This window comes from Lepisosteus oculatus, chromosome 5, assembly GCF_040954835.1.
Source record: "Lepisosteus oculatus isolate fLepOcu1 chromosome 5, fLepOcu1.hap2, whole genome shotgun sequence".
NCBI lineage: Eukaryota > Metazoa > Chordata > Actinopteri > Semionotiformes > Lepisosteidae > Lepisosteus > Lepisosteus oculatus.
The window spans coordinates 35,669,093-35,688,813 of NC_090700.1; the positions used below are offsets into that span (position 1 = coordinate 35,669,093).

At 40.5% G+C, this 19,721-nt stretch overlaps 1 protein-coding gene across 3 annotated transcripts in view; it reads right to left on the reverse strand.

Annotated features, from left to right (window-relative positions):
- Positions 1-19,166, reverse strand: part of tafa5l (TAFA chemokine like family member 5, like) — an 82,870-nt gene extending 63,704 nt beyond the window's left edge. Inside the window, exons 1-3 of one of the 3 annotated variants that reach the window (XM_015342847.2) lie at positions 19,100-19,166; positions 18,047-18,354; positions 16,044-16,874 (exon numbers count right to left, since the gene is read on the reverse strand). In XM_015342847.2, the coding sequence (XP_015198333.1) occupies positions 16,044-16,140 (97 nt within the window). In that variant the 5' untranslated portion in view covers positions 16,141-16,874; positions 18,047-18,354; positions 19,100-19,166. Of the gene's footprint in view, positions 1-16,043; positions 16,875-18,046; positions 18,660-19,099 lie in introns of those variants that run through there. The other 2 variants (XM_015342849.2, XM_015342846.2) reach the window with 2 other exon arrangements.
- Positions 19,167-19,721: the final 555 nt, after the last annotated feature.

Genomic DNA, 19,721 nt, shown 5'->3' on the forward strand with positions numbered 1-19,721 from the left:
GATTAAAATGGGAAATGGAAAGAAAGTACAAACTAAAGAAGAATTTGACAACAAGGATATATCAATCCATTTCCTAAAGGTTTCTTCCAATATACGGTTGCGGGGGAGTCGGAGCCCATCCCAATAAGCAATGGACACAAGGCAGGGTACACCTTAGATGGGACACACGTGGATTGCATGACAGACACACTGACACAAACACAGACATGTAGGGCCAATCTTCCCAGAGGGAAATTAACCTACAGTACTAGTACAGTATGTCTTTGGACTATGAGAGGAAACGAAAACACACACAGGAAATTTTTCATTTTAGTGAACAATCACTAAGAATCTGAAATGACTGTGTTAATGAATTTGTGTGTGCTACAGTATATATTTTATGAGCTAGCCACCTATTCCAACATAAATGAAAACAGTGAAAATAAATAAATATATTTGATAAAACACAAAAATATTACCTCTTTCATTTTATTTTTTAAAGAGGGAGTTACAACAGCAGGGTTATGGACCTTCTGTAGAGCAGGACTACAACTGTTTGTAAAGGAATGAATGTGTGAATTGCCAAAAAGTAGAAACAAACATTTACAATATTCCCCCAACTTTTGTTTCATTTTATATCACTACACTATCATCTTGATATTAAGATAATTCCAAACCAATTCATAAATTATTTTTGGAAAATGTGGTAATGTATCCGATTTTAAGTATCCCATCAAGGCACTGCCCACAACCTCCTAGTCTCACCATATTTGTAACACTGCATAGCTCTGGCACCCAGGTAGGAAATCACATTTCTGTATGGCTGTGACTAGAAGGACAAGGTTTTATGTTCAGCCTCTCATCCTAAGGAGCTTCAATGAGTGCTGTGCTAAACCATCGCTGGTCATTTTCCCAGTCCTCACCCGCTTGCCCTTTCTTAAACTATCCACCACACTATTCTTTCAGACAGCTGACACAATTCTTTTTTTTTATTTTCGACAATATTTTCAAAACCAATGCAGTAAAAATAACATGACAAAAAATGCGTCATGAATACAGCCCAAGCAGGGAAATTGTTCTTTACAGCCCCACTCTATTGTTTCAGCAATTCCTTTTCCATTACGCCATCAGCATTGATTCCTGCTTTCCTACAGAATGCCATTTATTTTTAGCACGTAGGGAGTTGACTCACTTCGCCCAGTGCTTGCGTGTTTGGGTCATAAACCTGTCCCATCACCATCCATCATCTGTCCACACCGTGGTCGCTGCTCAGAGCCATGGGCGACGCTTGCTGACTTCCTTCTAAACGCTTGTTATGTTTAATGAAGACTGCGCGCTTTTCTCTCGCGAACGACTGGCATAATGGTTACAGCTTGCACCCATCCAATAATTTCTGTATCCTCATGTATTGTGTATTTGTTGCAATGGCAGATGTTTATACCTATTCGTTTGCTATAAACAAAGCAGCAGTGCTGTGTAGTGTAACGTAGCTCTTTCAGGATGCAGTTACTATACAGATTTTGTATCTGGTAATGATGGGAATATGGGGTTGGCTGGTAGCACAGTGGTTAGCTTTGCTGCCTCTCAGTGCTGGGGCCTTGGGTTCAATTCCCAGGGCCCTACCTGTTTGGAGTTTATATGTTCTCCATATGTTCACGTGGATTTCTTCCGGGTGCTCTGGTTTCTTCCACAGTCCATAGACATGGCAGCAGTTTAACTAGTTTCTATTAAAAATTGACCATGTGTGTGGTTGTGTATATGTGTGCCCTGCAATGGACTGACATCCCATTCAGGTTGTATCCCACCTTGCATCCAGTGCTTCCCAGGATAGGATCAGGGCCACTGTGTGGTTATTGAAAGTGATAATGGTTGTGATGATGGCTAATGGAAATTTTGTTTTTTTTTCCAAATGCCAGAAAAACACAATACATCTAAATAATGCATTTAACCTATTTGGGATCCATGGGTTTAATGCTGTCTATAGTTTTACACAGCTGTTTTGGGTTAGTATAGAAAGAGTGTACTGAAGCCCATATAACATGGGCTTCAATAAGCTTTGGATTCAGACTAGTTCCTTGTCCTAAAATGAAAGTACAGGGCCATTTATTGAAATAATAATTATAATTAACTAAATCACATTTGTATAGAGCTGTTAATCCTAAAGAATCCCAAAATGTCATACAAATACAGGGAACACGCCACTGAAGTAGTGCACCAGCATTCCCATTACACAACAGATCAGGTAGAGAAATCAGTTATTGCTCAACTATTACAGCACATTAAGGGGGAACTTTAGGCAGGTCAGAATGTGCAAGCACAGAGTGGGATTTAGCCTGGGAAACATGAATAGCATACCTATACTTACGAATAGCGGCATGGGACCTTTAATGCCAAAATCATCTTCTATAGTGCCATTTCCCTGGTCGCCATACCAGGGCATTGTTTTGGAAATTTTAGTCCAGTGGGAGGACTACTTCCTCAACACCACTTACACCAGCAACCCAGATTTCCTAACAGGTCTCCCATTCCAGTACCGAAAAGGCTCAGGCTTGTTTAGCCTGACCCGACAGACGGTTGGCAACAAGGACAAACTGCATGGAAGTGCTTTTAAACAAGAGCAGGAGGTAGTTCTTTAACCAAAGGGATGTGGGAATGTGGAACAAGCTACACACATATAGTTTGTTGAAGCTGATAACCTATTCTATCGCTACTAGCTACTAATTAATGAAGTAATGGCCTACTCTTGTTGGTAACTGTTCTTAACAACATTACACTGTTGTTAAGTGTATAAAATAACACTTACTCCTCCAGTATAAGCTGACTGACCACAGACGCAAAACACAAAGGCTGGAGTTACTCTAAATGTAACAGGAAACAGGATTCATAGATCGCTTTAACAGAGACATTCATTTGCTTGACAGTTTGTTTTTACTATTCTTTGACCTGAAATCTAGATTATGACCAAATTGCCTGGGTTAGTAAACTTCATTACTGCGCAGTGAGAAATAAAAAAAAATCAAAAACTAGAACAAAACGAGAATAAAAAAGTCATAAAAGCAAAACATGATGACAGTTTTTACATGCTCATCTGCGCCACTGTAAGAGAAGGAGCAGGCAGGATGGAATTGACTGTTATTGCTTAGAGCCATCTTCACAGGTGAAGAAATCTTAATGCCACAGAACCTGGCACTGTTTGGACAGATCAGCAGCCTTAGTGCCTATGCAGTCCTAGTTCAAATAAGGACAACTGAAATCTAGCCATATTTTGTAAAAATATGCATTCATTTTTCCTCTTTTTAAGAAATATTATACAGTGGCATTCAAATTCATAAAGTTATGGAGAAAAGCGAAAAGAATAAAAAATATCTAAAATATATTAAACAGCAATCCAGATGTAAAAAACAGGAGACCTGTTGAAAAGCACATTTTTATTAGCAGCATATGTAGCAATATTAGTATCATAACTATTAATAGCAACAGCACTTATTGGTATTGGTAGTCATAGCAGGAGTATTAATAGCAGCAGTAGCCACTGTATTACTAGTATTTAGTATTACTGTAGTAGCAATAATATTAGCAGTAGTTGCAGTACTAGTAGAAGCAGTAAAGGTAGTTGTAGTAATATTTGTTGCCTGCAGCCTGTATTGAAAGGTTATAGGTCATTGGTCAAGAGAAATTGGTCATCTCAGCCCACATCATAACACAGCCTCCACAGTAATTAAATCCTAATGCTAAAGTGTATATTACTAGTTTTGTTTTTAAGATCAGGTCACTTACTCTCCTCTCACTCACATGAAGGGAAGCCATGCATACACTAGGGCAGGAGAGGGAGCTGTCTGTGGGGATGAAATGAGTTCTTCTCCAGCTCAAACACTCACACTGACAGCAGAGCACTGTGACAGAGCACGAGTCAGCACCTCATCCAGCAGGTCAGACAGCTGACCCCCGCTGAACTCCTTGTCGCTCTCAGCCTCCTACAGACAGCCACTGACTTAACTTCACCGAGAACTTCAGAAACCTGACTGCTTTATAAACAGCTAAACAAGCTCTCACCAAGAGGTGAGAGATATTGACTTGTTTTTAGCTTTGCAGCTGTGAAGGGTGGGTACTTTTTTTTCTGTAGGTTTCATCACATTGTCAACAAAGAGGGGAAAATTACATACTTCTTTAGTTGGAATCCGGGTGGGAACACTAAACATGTACTTGAGACAGCTATTTGTTTTGTGGGATGTTTGTCTTTATCTCAGCTTGAAAAATAAATCCAACTCTGGCCAACTCACATTGACTGAAGAGGTTCAGTATGAATTCCTGAGGGATCCCAGTCCAAGCAGGAGTCCCTGGCCGATACTAGTCTCATCCCCATAACTCTTGTTCAGACACATCTCAGGCCAGGTTCTCTGTTCATTCTACTTGCTTAGAAATGCCAGCGATAAAGATCTGATTACTCTAACTCCTGTCATACTGCAATATAGTACCCTAAAGTCATTTGCAGAACTGAACCGAAGGTAGAGAATGGATGACTTGCTGCCTAAACAGGCATATTATGGATAGCCTTTGATTGATGGGAGTAAAACAAATGTATGCGTTTCATGCACTTGCTCCCATTTCTTTATTACTACCAGTCAGATCTTTTACTGGACTCATGTCTACGGGAGTGTAATCACGCAGTATCAGAAAGGTAGGAGTCCAGGTAAAAATCCCTTGTAAGGGTCCTGGCAGCCCAGAGCTTAGCAAGCCCAACATGAAAGAACAGGAAATAAGATGGTGCTGCACCCTGGAAGGGACCATTTAAAAACATGAATGAACCTGACCAGCATGTTTATGAAACACAGGAGGATACCGTACCACCTGCTAAAAACCCACAAGAATGCGCAGGTGCCTCACAGAAGACACCCCACCCTAGAACCGGACTATATTCAAACCCAGGATACAAGAGCGCCAAGGAAGCAGCACTGACCGCCACACCAACATTGCGCCCTACGGGAGTGTATAATAATTAGAAATGCCAGCCTGTTATTCAGTGGCTTAACCACTGAAAATCAGCCATTGATTGATTTGTTCTGCCCTGCTGCTGTTCTCTGTCTTTCCTGGTGACAGCTAGGGCAACCACTTCTTTTAACTTCCTACTTAAGGAAATTAAGCTCATTTTCCTGCACAGAATATTACAGAATATTGACATGAGGCTCTTCCTCGTGAGTTTGTGGCCCATGGACACTGCGGCTGCCTGCTTAGCCTCTCTGGCAAAGGTCGGGGGTGCCAGAACAGAGCTCACCGAAAACTATCACAAAGCATTTCCCAGCGGGACAGCTCTGACCCCCTGAAGTGAAAACTTAAACATCCAAAGTGCTGACACACTTCATTAATTCATCTCCCACTCCTGGAATCAATACTTGCCTTGATGGCTGGCTAAACATATTTATTAAGTGCATCAGTCTGAGGTTTGAATGATAATGAGCACAAAGCGATTTACTGCAGTCCATCTCTCTCAGATCTTCTCAAGAGATAAAAAGAATACATTCTTAAATTAATACATTCTCTCAAAAAAGCTTTCCTGGGAATAAATACATGCAGAAAAATGCTTTACCTGCTCATAAAGTGATGAGGTTCTAAAAACTAGAGATTTATTTTTGCTCAGTGTATTTCTGTTAAGAAATTAAAATTAACATAATTCACCTTAAATGCAATATGTAACATATATAATTAATTTAGCAAATGAGGCCTCTTACTAATGCCAAACAATATAAAAATATCTGGAATAAAAAATATTCCCTTATGTTATATTTCACTTACCTTTGATTGAATACTTATATTTCACTCTACGGTACTTTGGTAACAGAACAATCATAAAAGTGTGAGCTCCGGCAGAAAAACTTGGCAAGCACACCAAGCAAAAAGTTAATTTTTCAAAACCCTATCCTCTAATGTAACCTTCATAAATACAAGAACTCTCTATTCTTTTTCAAATTAGCATAATTTGATTTTTTAAGTTACAATGTTGCTGAAGCCCAGACTGCTTAGAAAATCGCAAAGCAGTCTCTTGAAGGAAATTTTGCAACTAATGCACTTTTTAAAGAAATGTTCACCACCCTTCTGTTCTTTTTTTTTTGAATTTGGAAGTTATTCCTGCATCCATTTAGCTAAAGATCATAGCCTCCCTTTCAACTCTCAGGCTCTGCATCCCTGGAAATGTAAAAGCAAACAGCCCAGAAATATCACAGAGCTTTGCATGGTAGAAGACAGTACAGGAGGCACTGACATGAGCAAGAGAATGTCTTCTTTGGGGAGCTCTGAAATATGGGCTCTCAAATCCAAGGAAATTGATTTTTTTAAACCTTTTCTTTTTATATAAATGTCCTTTTTATTTTACAGCTTTATTACCTATTGCTGCAGTGCTGCAGATTTAGACTTAAATTTATCACAAGGGGACACAATTGCAAATATTCTGAGATTCCCCTGCCTGAGCAAGGCCTAGCTGAGAAAGCTGAAACTCCAGGGTCTCGAACACCTCTTAACCTGCTTGACCTTAATGTATTTCTCATTTTCTGAACCCAGATATGTCAAAGGGAAGTGAGGGGGAGGCCATACTGCAACCACAGCCATTTCTAAATTTATTGTTAAATAAACAAGCACCTCTCTGTCCTGACAGCCCATCTATCTGCCATAGCAGGCGCCCAGTCGAAGCTGTGGACAAGCGGCTGGGCTTTGATTTTCTGTCGTTCAGGTGACAAATTGAACGTTTTGTTAGGGACCTGTCAGAGCACAATTCACAGCAGTGTGCGAGAAGGGACGCTTCCTAGTTAGGGACTGTAAAAAATAAAAGAGAGCTGGAAAGTGGATATAATGCACACCGACCTACACACTGTGCATCGCTCACATACTGTACAGTACTGAAAGTAACACCGGCTGAATTTACAAACAACAGGACAAAACAGCAATCAATGAAATTCACACATTCTGGTTAGCACTGCCACAAGGCTTTGTAAACGCTTGCTTAGGTAAGGTACCTATATTTCAAAAGCACCCTGGGATTGCCTTGGCATGAAAAAGCACTTTGTATAACGCAATTTAAAACTGTATCAAACTCCTCAGAACTGATTAGTACCTGTGCAACGCACAGTTGATTGTATACTGAAATTTCCTAGGCACCATAATATATTCTAAAACGTTATAGTTCTAAAGTGATTTTAAACATTTAAAAAATGTGATTTTCACACAACCTTACCGCAGTTGCCTATCAAGACACCGTAGTAATTAGCCAAATATATTTCCTCAATTTTTCATTAAGACCATAAGGACACTGCTAGCAATTTGGATAATAGTGAGAATAACTCCAGCTCAGTGTTAAAATGGCACCTAGTGTGTGCACACATGCAGATATAGAGTCACCTTTCTGAAATGGGCAGTAACAAGAGATTTCTTAAACACGTATACATCCATTCATTTTCTGTTTTATCCAATACAGTGTCAAGAGGGAGCCAGTGCCTACACCAGCAAGCAATGGCTGCAAGGCAGGGTGTACCCTGAATGGGACACCAGTCTATCACAGGGCACAAACTGTACTGTACAGACACAAACACAGACGTGCATACACTCACACCTAGGGCTAATTTTCCCAGAAAACAGTGTGTCTTCAGACTATAGGAGGAAACTGGAGAACAAACAGAGATTAACAGGGAGAACAAACAAACTTCAAGCAGATAGCACCCCAAGCCCAGAATTGAACCCAGGGCTCCAGTGCTGTGAGGCAGCAATGCTACTGTGCCACCAAGCTGCCCTATACTGTATGTACATCATGTATACAGTACATCAGGAATACTGTAGAAATCTATCTTCATTAAAATGGAAATTACAACTTCCAAGCAATATGCAACTGTGATATTGAATCTGTGTCATCTGTGAGTGATTAGAAAAAGGGTGGGGGGTAAGAAAAAGCAGTCCATCCAGCTTTCACTGCTTGATGGCTGAGAAGATGGACAGCTCAGAGACAGACGGAGAGTAAACCTGCTATAACAGGTTATAACCTCCAATTATAAATTAATTAATGTGATTGTAACACACACACTGCAAACTCCAGGTAAGGTCGCACGGCAGAAAGGCAGGGACGTCCTTCCTGTTTTTGACTCTCGTGAAAGCTCACCAATCACATTTCTTCACAAACACCAAAATGCCGGCGCCTTCACTTCACTACATTTACACATCTATAATCTTCATTGCAGACACCCGCACATACAGACGCGAACAAACCTTCTCGTTCGTTCTAAACTTTTACCTTCTGTCTTTGTTGTTTTAGGAGCTCAAAATAAAGTAGGAAAAAATAAAGTAAGAAGGCGCACACAAAGACTGTAGAGGTGTTGTCCAGTACAAAATCGCTAAAAATAGTTGCGTTGCTCACAGTGTCGACACTTAAAGGACTCGTTTTGGAGAAGTAATAATATGCGCTCTGTTGATTCTATTAAAAAGACGTTCAGCTAAAAACTAATGCTACTAAAAACCATCCTTTCTTCCATGGGAATCCCGAAAAATATCTACCTTTTGTCAATACCCGCATTTATGGAAGCCCGTTTCGGCCACGGAGTAAAAAAAAAACCGCGCTATGGTATCTCAGAATTCCGACTTAATAAGTCAGAATTGCGACTTAGTATCTCAGAATTCCGACTTTATATCTCACATTTGTGACTTCGAAATAGCCATATTTCATTGTCTGTCCTTTTGTTATTGAAACGGATTCGGGTTCTAGGGCATGTGCCCTCGCCGCTCCCACCCTAGTTCGTGCCTCGATGCACTGGCTCGAACCTGAGTCTTGCCAGCTGAGATTAAGAAGACCTTTTTTAAGTAAAAAAGGACATACAATGGAAATACGTAAAAAGTATGTTTCAGCTTTTATAATTGTGAATTCCTCTGGATGTGAAGTGCCTATTTCTGTAACTTATTTCATATTCTATCTCCGTAAATAAAAACTATTTTTAAAAAGCCCACCGTGCACTATTCCATCCGGGTACTATGGAAGCCTCACTGGAGGAAATGGGATTCTATACAAGTTATTGTAATTAATTTGATTTTTATCAGGGCACTGTACAAGACAAGTCTTCAGGCTTATAGATCCTATGATCCTGTACGATTCATGAAAATAGTGTAACGGAACGGCCGACATACAGGTTGTACGATCTGGTTGCAGTGTGGTGACGGCACCGCCCTCCCCTGCGCATAACAGGGATGCTGGCCGCTGGGGTTAAAGAAAGCTCAGCTGGCAAGACCTGGGTTCGAGCCAATGCAGTGAGGCACGAACTAGGGTGGGAGCGGCGAGGGCACAAGCCCTAGAACCCGAATCCGTTACAATAACAAAAGGACAGACAATGAAATATGACTATTTTGAAGTCGTAAATGTTACATATAAAGTCGGAATTCTGAGTTGCTAAATCGCAATTCTGAGATACCATAGCGCGTTTTTTTTACTCCCTTGCGGAAACGGGCTTCCATACTGCATTTCTTAAACAAAGTGTTTAAAAATAACAAACACCTAAAACGTTTTTTTACAAGTGGGGGGGTGAACTGCAGAAATTAATGGTAAAATGAGATGAACAGATTTCACGTAGATGGTGCAGCGCTCAAATGACATTTAAAATTTCTTTAAACATCCATTTAATCGCTTTTTCGTTACAACCTGAAAGCGAATTAGGTTAAATGGAGCTAAAGGTTGTGCTAACGTTTTTTCTTATAATGATGTTTCTTATAACACGGGAGATGTGTTGTATTGATTTTGCAGGTACCTCGAAATTTGCGACCCGCTTCGAACAGGTAACACATGTCTAAGATTGTAGCAGATACAGTTGGAAGATTTTCCGTTTAATCCGCGCAGAATTTATTATTTATCTATGTTTGCAGTTAAATTTATTGAGATTACTCTTTTCCAGTGAATTAATGACTAGCGCGCTGCTGAAAAAGACGTCACTGCGAAAAGTATGTCAGAACGTCATACTTTTGCTATGAGAATTAATCACATCTGTCAAATACCCGAAACACTGATAACCGTCTCATCAGTAGTGACAGTTTTCTTAACCTTTAATGTGTACTTATTATTACAGTGGCTTTACGTGCTTTGTTATTTTTGGCAAAGGAATCTAATCTAGTAATTTTCGGCTTTAGCTGGTCTTTATTGTGATTTATTAAAACCCCCAATTCTGCCGCTTTATCTTATCAGGCCTACGTTTACAATAGCAATGATGTTCTAATGACTTTAGCTGAAGTTTCTAGCCCTGAAGAGATACAGTAATTAATTCAGGACATCAACTCTGCGAGACCAGCATGCTCTGTCATGCTGGGCTTTGCCATAATAAAAGAAGGACAGTTTTTAATTAAGAATAAGCAATAATCAGAAATTCTGACATTTTATCTTAAATTAAAAAAAATTGTTTCTAAATAGAGAAATCAAAGGATCAGCATTTGTTGTTTCTGATACTTAATGAAAGGCAATACCTTAGCATTTCCCACAACTGGCTTGAGCATCTTATCTTAAGCACACATTAATTATTGCTATCCAATTGCCCAAGGCTGGGATACACATAAAGAGCTTTATATGGACTGTCAATTTACAAATGATGGCAAAACTAGTAGCAACAGGCAGAGATGCACTTCCTGCAGCTATCATAAGAGCTGAATAAGCACCTTCTAATCTAAACATACAATAAACATTGAACCTATGCCCCTGTCAGAAGCTGCCCTTCAGGAAGGGCATGCAGACAAATATACACCCAATAAGTAAGGGCGTTTCGTGGCCCACATTCTGCTGAAGGAGAAAAGACGCCCTGGCCAATATTGTGATAGAGTGTAAGAATGCAAAGCATACATTTTGTGCACACTCTCATCCGCACACACATCGGGACACACACTTGCACTGAGCACACAGATGGGTTAGTCAGCTGAGAAAGAGTCCAGCCAGATGTATCATGATGCCATTGGCACTGTTTCATTAGCCAAGGATGAGGGAATTCATCATTGAGCAACAGTGAGGTCCCAGCGCTCATGTCAACATTACCTTTTTAACCCAATCTATTGTCACAAATGCAATTCCCTCATCAGCAGGAATTCATTGTCTTTTTAGCTGACACTTTGACTGCACTGTGGTTACCTTCATCCTGGCGTTTCAAGCTTATCTGAAGTTCAGATGTGCAGTGCCACCTGTCCAGAAATCAAAATCACAACTCAACAAAGTGTGCAAGGGGCCTTCTGCAGAACTTCAGAATTGATTCTTAATTAAATCAGCAGGTGACATACTGTACATTCCTAAACACACAGATACTTTTAGATTCTCTATCCTGTTGCACAAAACACCAGGGACAATGTTCTGATCTGGGCCAACACAGTTCAGGTCTGTCTGCAGTCAGAGAGAGGCACAGCGATATCACCTGAGAAGTCAGTTCTGAATCTTGTTAAGTTAAAGACTTTGTAACAATAGTGACCAGCCCATTTGCATTTTAAGAGAATGTCAGTTACACTCTGAGGAGGTAACTCTTGAAAATGGCAGAGAGCATTAAATGGTGTTTTAAAAGATCAAACCAATTAACTGACCAGCCCACAATACTTGTCTCCTGGATGGCCAGTTGAGGATAATTGGGTTAAGCTTGCCCAGAAATAACCCAGCCATAGACTTTCCATGTTAGACCTATGGGGTTTCTTACGCTACATTGCTATGTCAAAATATAAACTTAGATCTCCCTTTTAAATTAAAATACCTTTTAAGCGATGTCTCTCATGTTTTTCAATTATGTAATGAAAGACAGGGTAATGTAATGAAACAAGTTTGTTTTCGGGAAAAGTGCTTGGACAATGACGAGCTCCTAATCAGAAATCACACTTGAGTTATGTAAACACCTTCAGCCAGTTTTGTTGCCTTTAAGTGCTAACCAGACAGATCTGTGTTTACCTTAACTATACTTTAAATTCTAAATTCTGTCTTGGGGAAGGGGATCGAACATGAGTGGCCTTGGCATTGTGAGAAATAAAATCTTGTATCGAATGAGTCTGAAGAAGAGAATGAGCCAAAGCACACACTTGACCTCTCTCCGTGCCATGACCACATTTTTAGTAGGAGTGGAATTCAATTCTGCTGCGATTCCACACAATTCGTCCATTCATCGCACTCTGAAAAGCCGCCTAACTGACAACAGCAGCAAAGCACAGTGTCATCTCCCAAAGGAGCAATTAGAAGCACAGAAAATATGCATCGAAAGATTCAAACAAAATGAACAATGAAATGAAATACTGAACGACTGACTCATCTTTTGACCATTATATGCAGACAGTACATGTTAGAATGGTTGGTAGTGATGCTGCAATTTCAGTACCAGCTCTTGTGTTCAGTTCTGGTCTTGGAATCCTCTCTACATGGGTTTTCTCTGGGTATTCCAGTGTTCTTTCACCTCCCACAGACAGGATTGATTGGCTACTTTAAATGGTTGCCACCGGGATTTAAATCCTGGTACCTCTGAAGAAAAGAGCTGTACAACCTCACCTGTCCTCTCTCTCTCCTATGGCTTGAATTGTATGTAAGTACTAGGAATTGTTGGTACAAAATCATGAAACATTGAGCTCTTTGTCAAGTCTGTTGATGCAATTTATAACAGATTCTCATTTACAATGACGACCTTGTGAGGACCCCATCTGTACAGCAGGTCACTTACTATAGCAATTGTGAGTGAAGTACTTTAAAACAAGGGCACAGCAGCAGCCTCACCACTTGGGATTTGAACCCATGACCCAGTCCAGAGCTGTATCCACTGTGTTACACTACTGCTTTCAAACAGTACATATGTTTATCAACATTAAGTGTAGACGTTCTGTTTGCATCACTTTAGCTCTCTTCAGGATGCCTAAGGTTGGAAACAGTAGTTTGAAGTACTGTTTAAAATTGATCATTTTAAGCCATTTTATTATCAAGGGGCTTTATTGGACATCATAATACTTTTTGCTTCACTTTTGATCTTTGCTTTGTTCCTTTATCACCACTGGAGTTTATCATTGGATAAGGATCCTAAATGTAATCATATTCGTCTACAAGGTGAGCACTAATACCCATCGTGCTTGGCAAATTCACTTCAATCAAACTTTCCCTGCTTTTTAACATGCATAAACCCAATGAGTATTCATTCTCCTGATTGACCACAATCCTTTAATATGCCAAACCGTGAAAGACTACCAATGTTCAAATCTAATCTGATACCTTGTGCTTTTCAAAGAGCAGAAGACAGGATGAATTCTTCAAAGAGTGGCTTTTTTGTTTTCAGTTTTATTGCATTTTTAAGTTGGGGAAAAAAAAGAGCGAACCCCTGTACTCTGATTTGCTTTCCGTTTGTGTTCGCCGTAATACCAAAGAGGAGGAAAAATCACTATGCAAATTGAAATGCTAAAGACACAGCCTTGGAAAAAAAAATATGCAACAAGAATAAAAAAAAATGACAAGCTGCAAAGCTTTCTGAATTCTATCAACGAGCCAGCCTATTGCCTTGCAAAACTCTTTGATGGTTCACATATTAAACTTTCTAATCAAGTCTTTCTACTGAGCACAAATGGAAACTACAATCAATAGGGATTTTCTTTTTTCCCATTTGCTTTGTAAAGCCCTTGTTTTAAAACAAAGGATGGTTCCTGCTACTGCTTCATTATAGCAATGACTTCTACATTATCGCGACCATTACTGTTCAACTGTTACTCATTTAAATACATTTTTCAAATGCTGGAAACTAATTTTATAGCATGTTCCTTAAAGGTTTCTATCTCTGCAACTGTAAGAATCTGTCTTGCAACTAAGCCACCAGCTGGCAAAGGTAAATCTGACATGCTGTCAGTTGTGTTGTGAGAGCTGCATGGCATAAGTGACCACTGTGCACAACATCTCTCATAAAACTATTTCTGTTTCTTGCTGCTCCGGTGCTGCGCATCTTCTCTGAACACTGCATGACCATAAAACACAGGAGATAAACCGGGATGACAGAAAGTGATGTGAAGGGATCAAGTACAGTCTGAAACACTGTACCAAGCATGAAAACGAACGAGCAATTCCATCATATTGACAAGATAAAAGATACTTTAGGTGATGATGTATCGTTAATGGCTCGCAAACATGTTCCAAGAACTGCCTGAAGGGAGAGATTGCCGGCTCCATATAGAGCTTCGGCTTCTGCAGCCTTTCCAAGAAGGAACCTGGTTACTTTTTATTCCCCAGATTCTACACCAATGCAAAGGCTCATAAGCGCCAAGACTCCAGCTGCTATGCTCATGTTAGAAGGCACTCCACCTTTTAACAGGTTCACACTACCAACTGCTGCTCAGACTCCTTCTATTACAGTATACTGCCATAGTAAAAGGAGCATAGATCGCATGCATCGCACAGGGCAGATATTCAGGCAAATTCTAATGTTTACTTGTTACACGCAGAGGAGACATGGAAGAACATTGGATACAACCTTTCACAATCTTTCTGCACTTTATTATTGTAGTCTCATCACACCCTCCTGCCATATTAAAATATTGACTTTCGTTCTTTCTTTTTCATGGGTGAGTGTGTTTCAGCCGAAATTGAGAAACAAGGGTTGATATAACAAAAATGTCAGTGTGACTCGTTTTTTGTCCCGCCCCAACACCAGAAGTTTCCGCCACGCCACTACTTTTCAGAATTAGAAATACTGTACTGTAAGTCACCTCCTTTTTGTGTTCAACATGGTAAGTAAAATACAGTACAAAGTTAAAACGCCAAGATGAAAGATCTAGGCTGAGACTGGCACCGTTCTGTATAAAATACTACACAAAACAAAAGTGAAGAAAAAGGTAAAAGAGGCTCGGGTTGTTTCATGCTCTTGAAATAATTGCAAGTAGGTTAGTAAAAAAAATTAAAGCTTTTAACAAATTGCACTACAAACATACTAATGATGATGGAGTACACAATGGAGTAGATACAGACGGGTAGGCGTACACACCTGAGCCTAATGAAGCCTGAGTAGTTTCTCTGTTGAACTGAAATCAGCCTCTTGCAAAACGTCTTACTGTGCTTTCCAAACAAGCAGGAAATACCTCCTCGGCTCTCTGCAACAGGACGCCTTTAAATGGACGAGTACAACCACGCTGCAATCAGAGGCTCCCTGGATCACTAGCGCCCTCATTCTGTGGCGTTTTGACAGCCAGAAGGCTACACCGCAGGAACATTCCCGCAGCCCAGACTACTGCTCAAAACCCTGGATTTAGAAACACTCATAAAAGCATGCTCTGCGCTACACAGAAACACATATGCATACACGTTCTTTACATTCTATATACCTTATGAGATGCTAATTTATTACTATTGTGACGTGCCAAAAAGAAAAGAATGCCTATTGTAAAAATGTAAACTAATGTTTAGTAATAAGCTTTATTACTAAAGCTCACGCACTGTTTTAACGACTGCCGGAGATGTGACTGATATGACTGATCTTAATTAACTGCAAGGGCTATGTCGTTCAACCAGTAAAATGCATTTTAAAAAATTAAAACAAACTGTAAATTAGATTTAATAAGTAAACGCACCATGTATATAATCTCGCATTTCTTATTACCGTCTGCTACAGGGAGTGACTGCTATGTTTCGTTTTTCATCTGGCATTACAATGAGAAGGGTGTAGCGTTTCATTCTCTTTCTTGGAACTGCACAATCAGCTACAGACTTCACTACTAATTGTTATCATTGTTTCGCTCACAAATTACATTTTAAAGTAAACTCAAGCATCTGTTGTTTGTTGGTACAGGGTACCTCTTAAAGAATGCGGTGCTGGAATCCGAAGTCGGCGCATAAAGACGCTGGGCACTTCTGGTGCTCCAGTGCGGTTTAGCGAGTCCGGACATTTTCTGTTGGCACTGTCTCTTACTAAATTTACTGTAACTTTGAAACTAAAGCAGCTCATTCTTTTTAAGCTACTGACAGCAAATAATAAAAAGTGCCCAATTCGATACGATACTTTTAAAGGGCGAGACGGGGAAAGGGAGAGAATATCGTCCTTGTTCACCATCAATAAGAGCACGTTAAGACAAGGGACACTTGCCTTCTTTCAGTAAATGCGAGTAGATGACCCAGAGAAGGAGAAGGCAGCAGAGAGACGCTCCGCTGCCGGCACACAGCGCTCTCACACCGGCCTGCATTCTCCCGAGTCCCCCGGTGGGCAATTCCAAAGGTCGCCTAATCCTCCGGAAAATCCCTCCGAGAACAATGACTAGCGAGAACAAAAATAATAAAAAATCAACCAGAAACTAAAAAGTTATCTAAGGAGGAAGGCAATCCGGTCAGCTGAAATGAAGGAGAGCTTTCGTTCATTTGCATCTCCTGGTCAAAAGCATAAAAAACACAAGTAGGAGAAACGTAAAAATCCAAACGTGGACGTCGGTCCAAGTTTTTGGGTTAATTTGCTTTATCTAGATAGCGTATTCTTTAATGTTATTTGAACCGAGTTTAACGGCAAATCAGCAGCAGCCGTCAAAGGTGTTCGTCTCACTGAAAGAATAACGCCATCGTTTGTATTATTCGTCCTCGTCAGAAGTGCAGTAACATCCCAGTCTAGATGCAGATAACAGGTTGCTTGAACCCCGGCATTGTTGCAGGGAGACGCTGGGTACAGATATTGAAGCCTCTGACACAGTCTGCAGCATGTCCGAGCGCCCTCGCCGCGAGGCTCTGGAAAGGCGCGTCTTCACTGTTCACTCCGCATACATCTCCTGGACTCAGGCTTTTCCAGCGCTCCAGCGGTATACCGACTCCGCACATTTCATATCACAATTCCTTCCCACGGCGAAAAAAAAGAAAGAAAAAGAAAAGAGAAAAGGGAGATCACGATTTCTGGTGGCAGCTCCGGACACCTCTTCCCATCCCTTTCCACTCCCTATAAAAAAGAAAAACACGTACAGGCGCGTGTTAGAACATTTCTAAGTACTGTAGGCTGCTTAAAGATGTCAATGTATATGCGCGCATGAAGCATCACAGACGCTGGCTATTAAAATGTGTGCGCTTTTCTCGGCTCCATCCTCATCTGCAGTGAGTCAGAAAGCCAGTTTCCATTATCGGTGTATAGCATGCATGTCTATCTGTATTCCAAAAATGGGCACTAGTTACCACCGCAATCATATCCTACTTCATACTGGGGTCTGTCTGTTAACTACACAATCCGATAGGGAGAAGGGAACATTTTACGGTTTTCTCTCTCTCTAGGCTAAACGTGAAACGAAATTTATGATAGACACAGAAATTTTCCAAGCAAGGATCACAGACTACCTACGCCTACATTGTATTGTACATCAAATACTTCTTTATAACAAACGGTTGTTTATAGCATATACCCAGTGTGTGTTTGCCTGTGCATTTTCTGCATGGTTTAGTTCATACATGACATATACAATATTGTGGTAGGCGTGTATTTTTAGGGGAAAATTGTGATTAAGGAATCCGGTCGTTTAAATACACACTGGTGCAATAAAACCCCTGGATAACTTTGTCGCTCAAGAACAGCTCTGAGCAATGCAACAGGGACCAACTTCAGATGGTTTCGCTTACGAGAATTTCAATATGCTAAAATTCTCAATAACAGGGTTATTATTATTACTATTACTATAATTATTGTTAGTGTTATTATTATTATTAATAATAATAATTATTATTATTATTATTAATAATAACAATAGTAATAATAATGCCCTTATACAGGGAGACCTTGTTCCTTGTATAAGTACAAGGAACAATTGTGTACAAGGTAAGATATATTAAAGACATACACATATATTCATCAGAATAGAACCGCTACTAACAGTATTTACTGTAGCTTAAATATCATGGTATATAATAGTGCTGTATTATATACAAAGTTATTTTCTTTAAAAAGGGGTGTCTCTCTTCAACGTTTTAAAAAAATGTTCCATCACCCACTTAAAATAATATGCCGTGTGCGTTTCAGCCACTACTCCAATTTAACCTTTAACAGTAGCCTAAGCCGTACGGTATGATGATTTCTCATGATTTAGTACTGTGTGGAGGGTTGCAAAGCCTGCAAAAATATTATACCTCGATTCCATAATACGACTGGGTCTCCGGTAGTAGTCTTCCAGAGAGGAGGGCTACTCTCCCAGCTATTCCCCGTCTGTATCCTCGCTATTGTCCAAGTTGCACCTTCTCTCACGCTCCTCTCCCCTCGCCTCTCAACACAGACAAGCGAGGAGTGAATTGTGCCCCAGTTCTTCTGCGTCAGGAATAGTCCCTTGTAGGAGCCAGTTGTATCGATCCCTTTCTGTAGTTATCCACTCCTGAAGAAAGCGTCCGATTAACCGTGTCAAGGCTGTTTCTGCGACGGACGGCGCCGCCGTTCAGTTAAGCTGTAAGGGAAGAGACGTCCTGACATAAGCGCAAAACCGACAGTCTCTAACCAAACAAGTAGGAAGAGCGCTGTGTAATAATCGCATGTTAATACCGCACACACAAGCACACACACACCCCTCACACACACACCTTATGGTACCAAATAAAACAGGGAACAATGACACGAATGAGCCACTTTTTAAAGGGGAACTGTCGAAATATTAATAAGTTAGCAATAAGTTAACCTCTTCTCTTTCAATATATGACATTATCCCGTTTACGCATTTTACTGACGGTGGCTTAAATGTCTGGCATTGCAGATGCTACATGTATGTAAACCGAAAAGAAAATCAAATTGCCTAGCTACCAGTCTTTGCGCGTCTACAAACAGGTTATTTCTGAGAACCTGAATCAAATAAACACGGGCTGCAAAATAATTTTAGGGACAACATTGAGATAATTATAATAATTTCCTAGAAAGGCGGGCCGTGCCAGCATTCACACAGTACTCCGCTGTTGACGGCACACAGAAATGCCAGTCCATTAACACGGATTTGTTCGCCCAAGTTATAAAACAAGAAGACGTTGACAACATCTTTACAGAGTGAAAGGCGAATTTGCGGCATGTCGTTCAACTCTATTCTTAGTTTGATTTCATCCCACACATAACGGTGGTACAGATTTGGCATAGAAGATTCATGATGTAAATAATGATGATGTTGTCTTTTTGAAGAAATTCAATGTTTTCGAAGTTAGTGTTACCGGCCGGGCCTTTTTGTTACCAATCCAATAAAAACTCCTCAGGGTAACAGCTGAAGTGACAGGAGGCGCTGTGCTCGCTGATGCGTACTCGGTAGAGCTAACTCGTGCTGCTGCTGCAATTCCCAAAATATCACAAGCTCCGACATCGGGAATCAACAGAAACAAATAAGAAAACTAGATGGCGAGCACGAGCCATTTCCTCGAAGCCACCCACACGAGCGCGTCTTGCTGCCAAAACCCAAAGGCCCGAGTATGTTGCTTTCCGAGCATCTAATCAAACGACTCTCTCAATTTCTCTCTCTCACACACACACACCAACACGTAAACCATCGCACACCACGCACGGCACATGCCCTGGAACCTTTGCCGAAGGCCTGCCTGCTTAATTCAATCGGTGCCAGTCCTATAGTCTCCGTGCAACATTTTACCTCTAGACTGTACGGAAACGGTCATTGGTATAACATTTTTGTACTACATAAAAGTGTGATGAGGACTCTTTACGAAAGCAAAGTGTTTAAGTTAACATCGCAATTGTACCGCGTCAGGAATGTCCCAAGAGTCTTACTGTATTTTAAAATAGTATTTTGCATGGTGGGCTACAGCACCTCGGTTTAGCAGATGA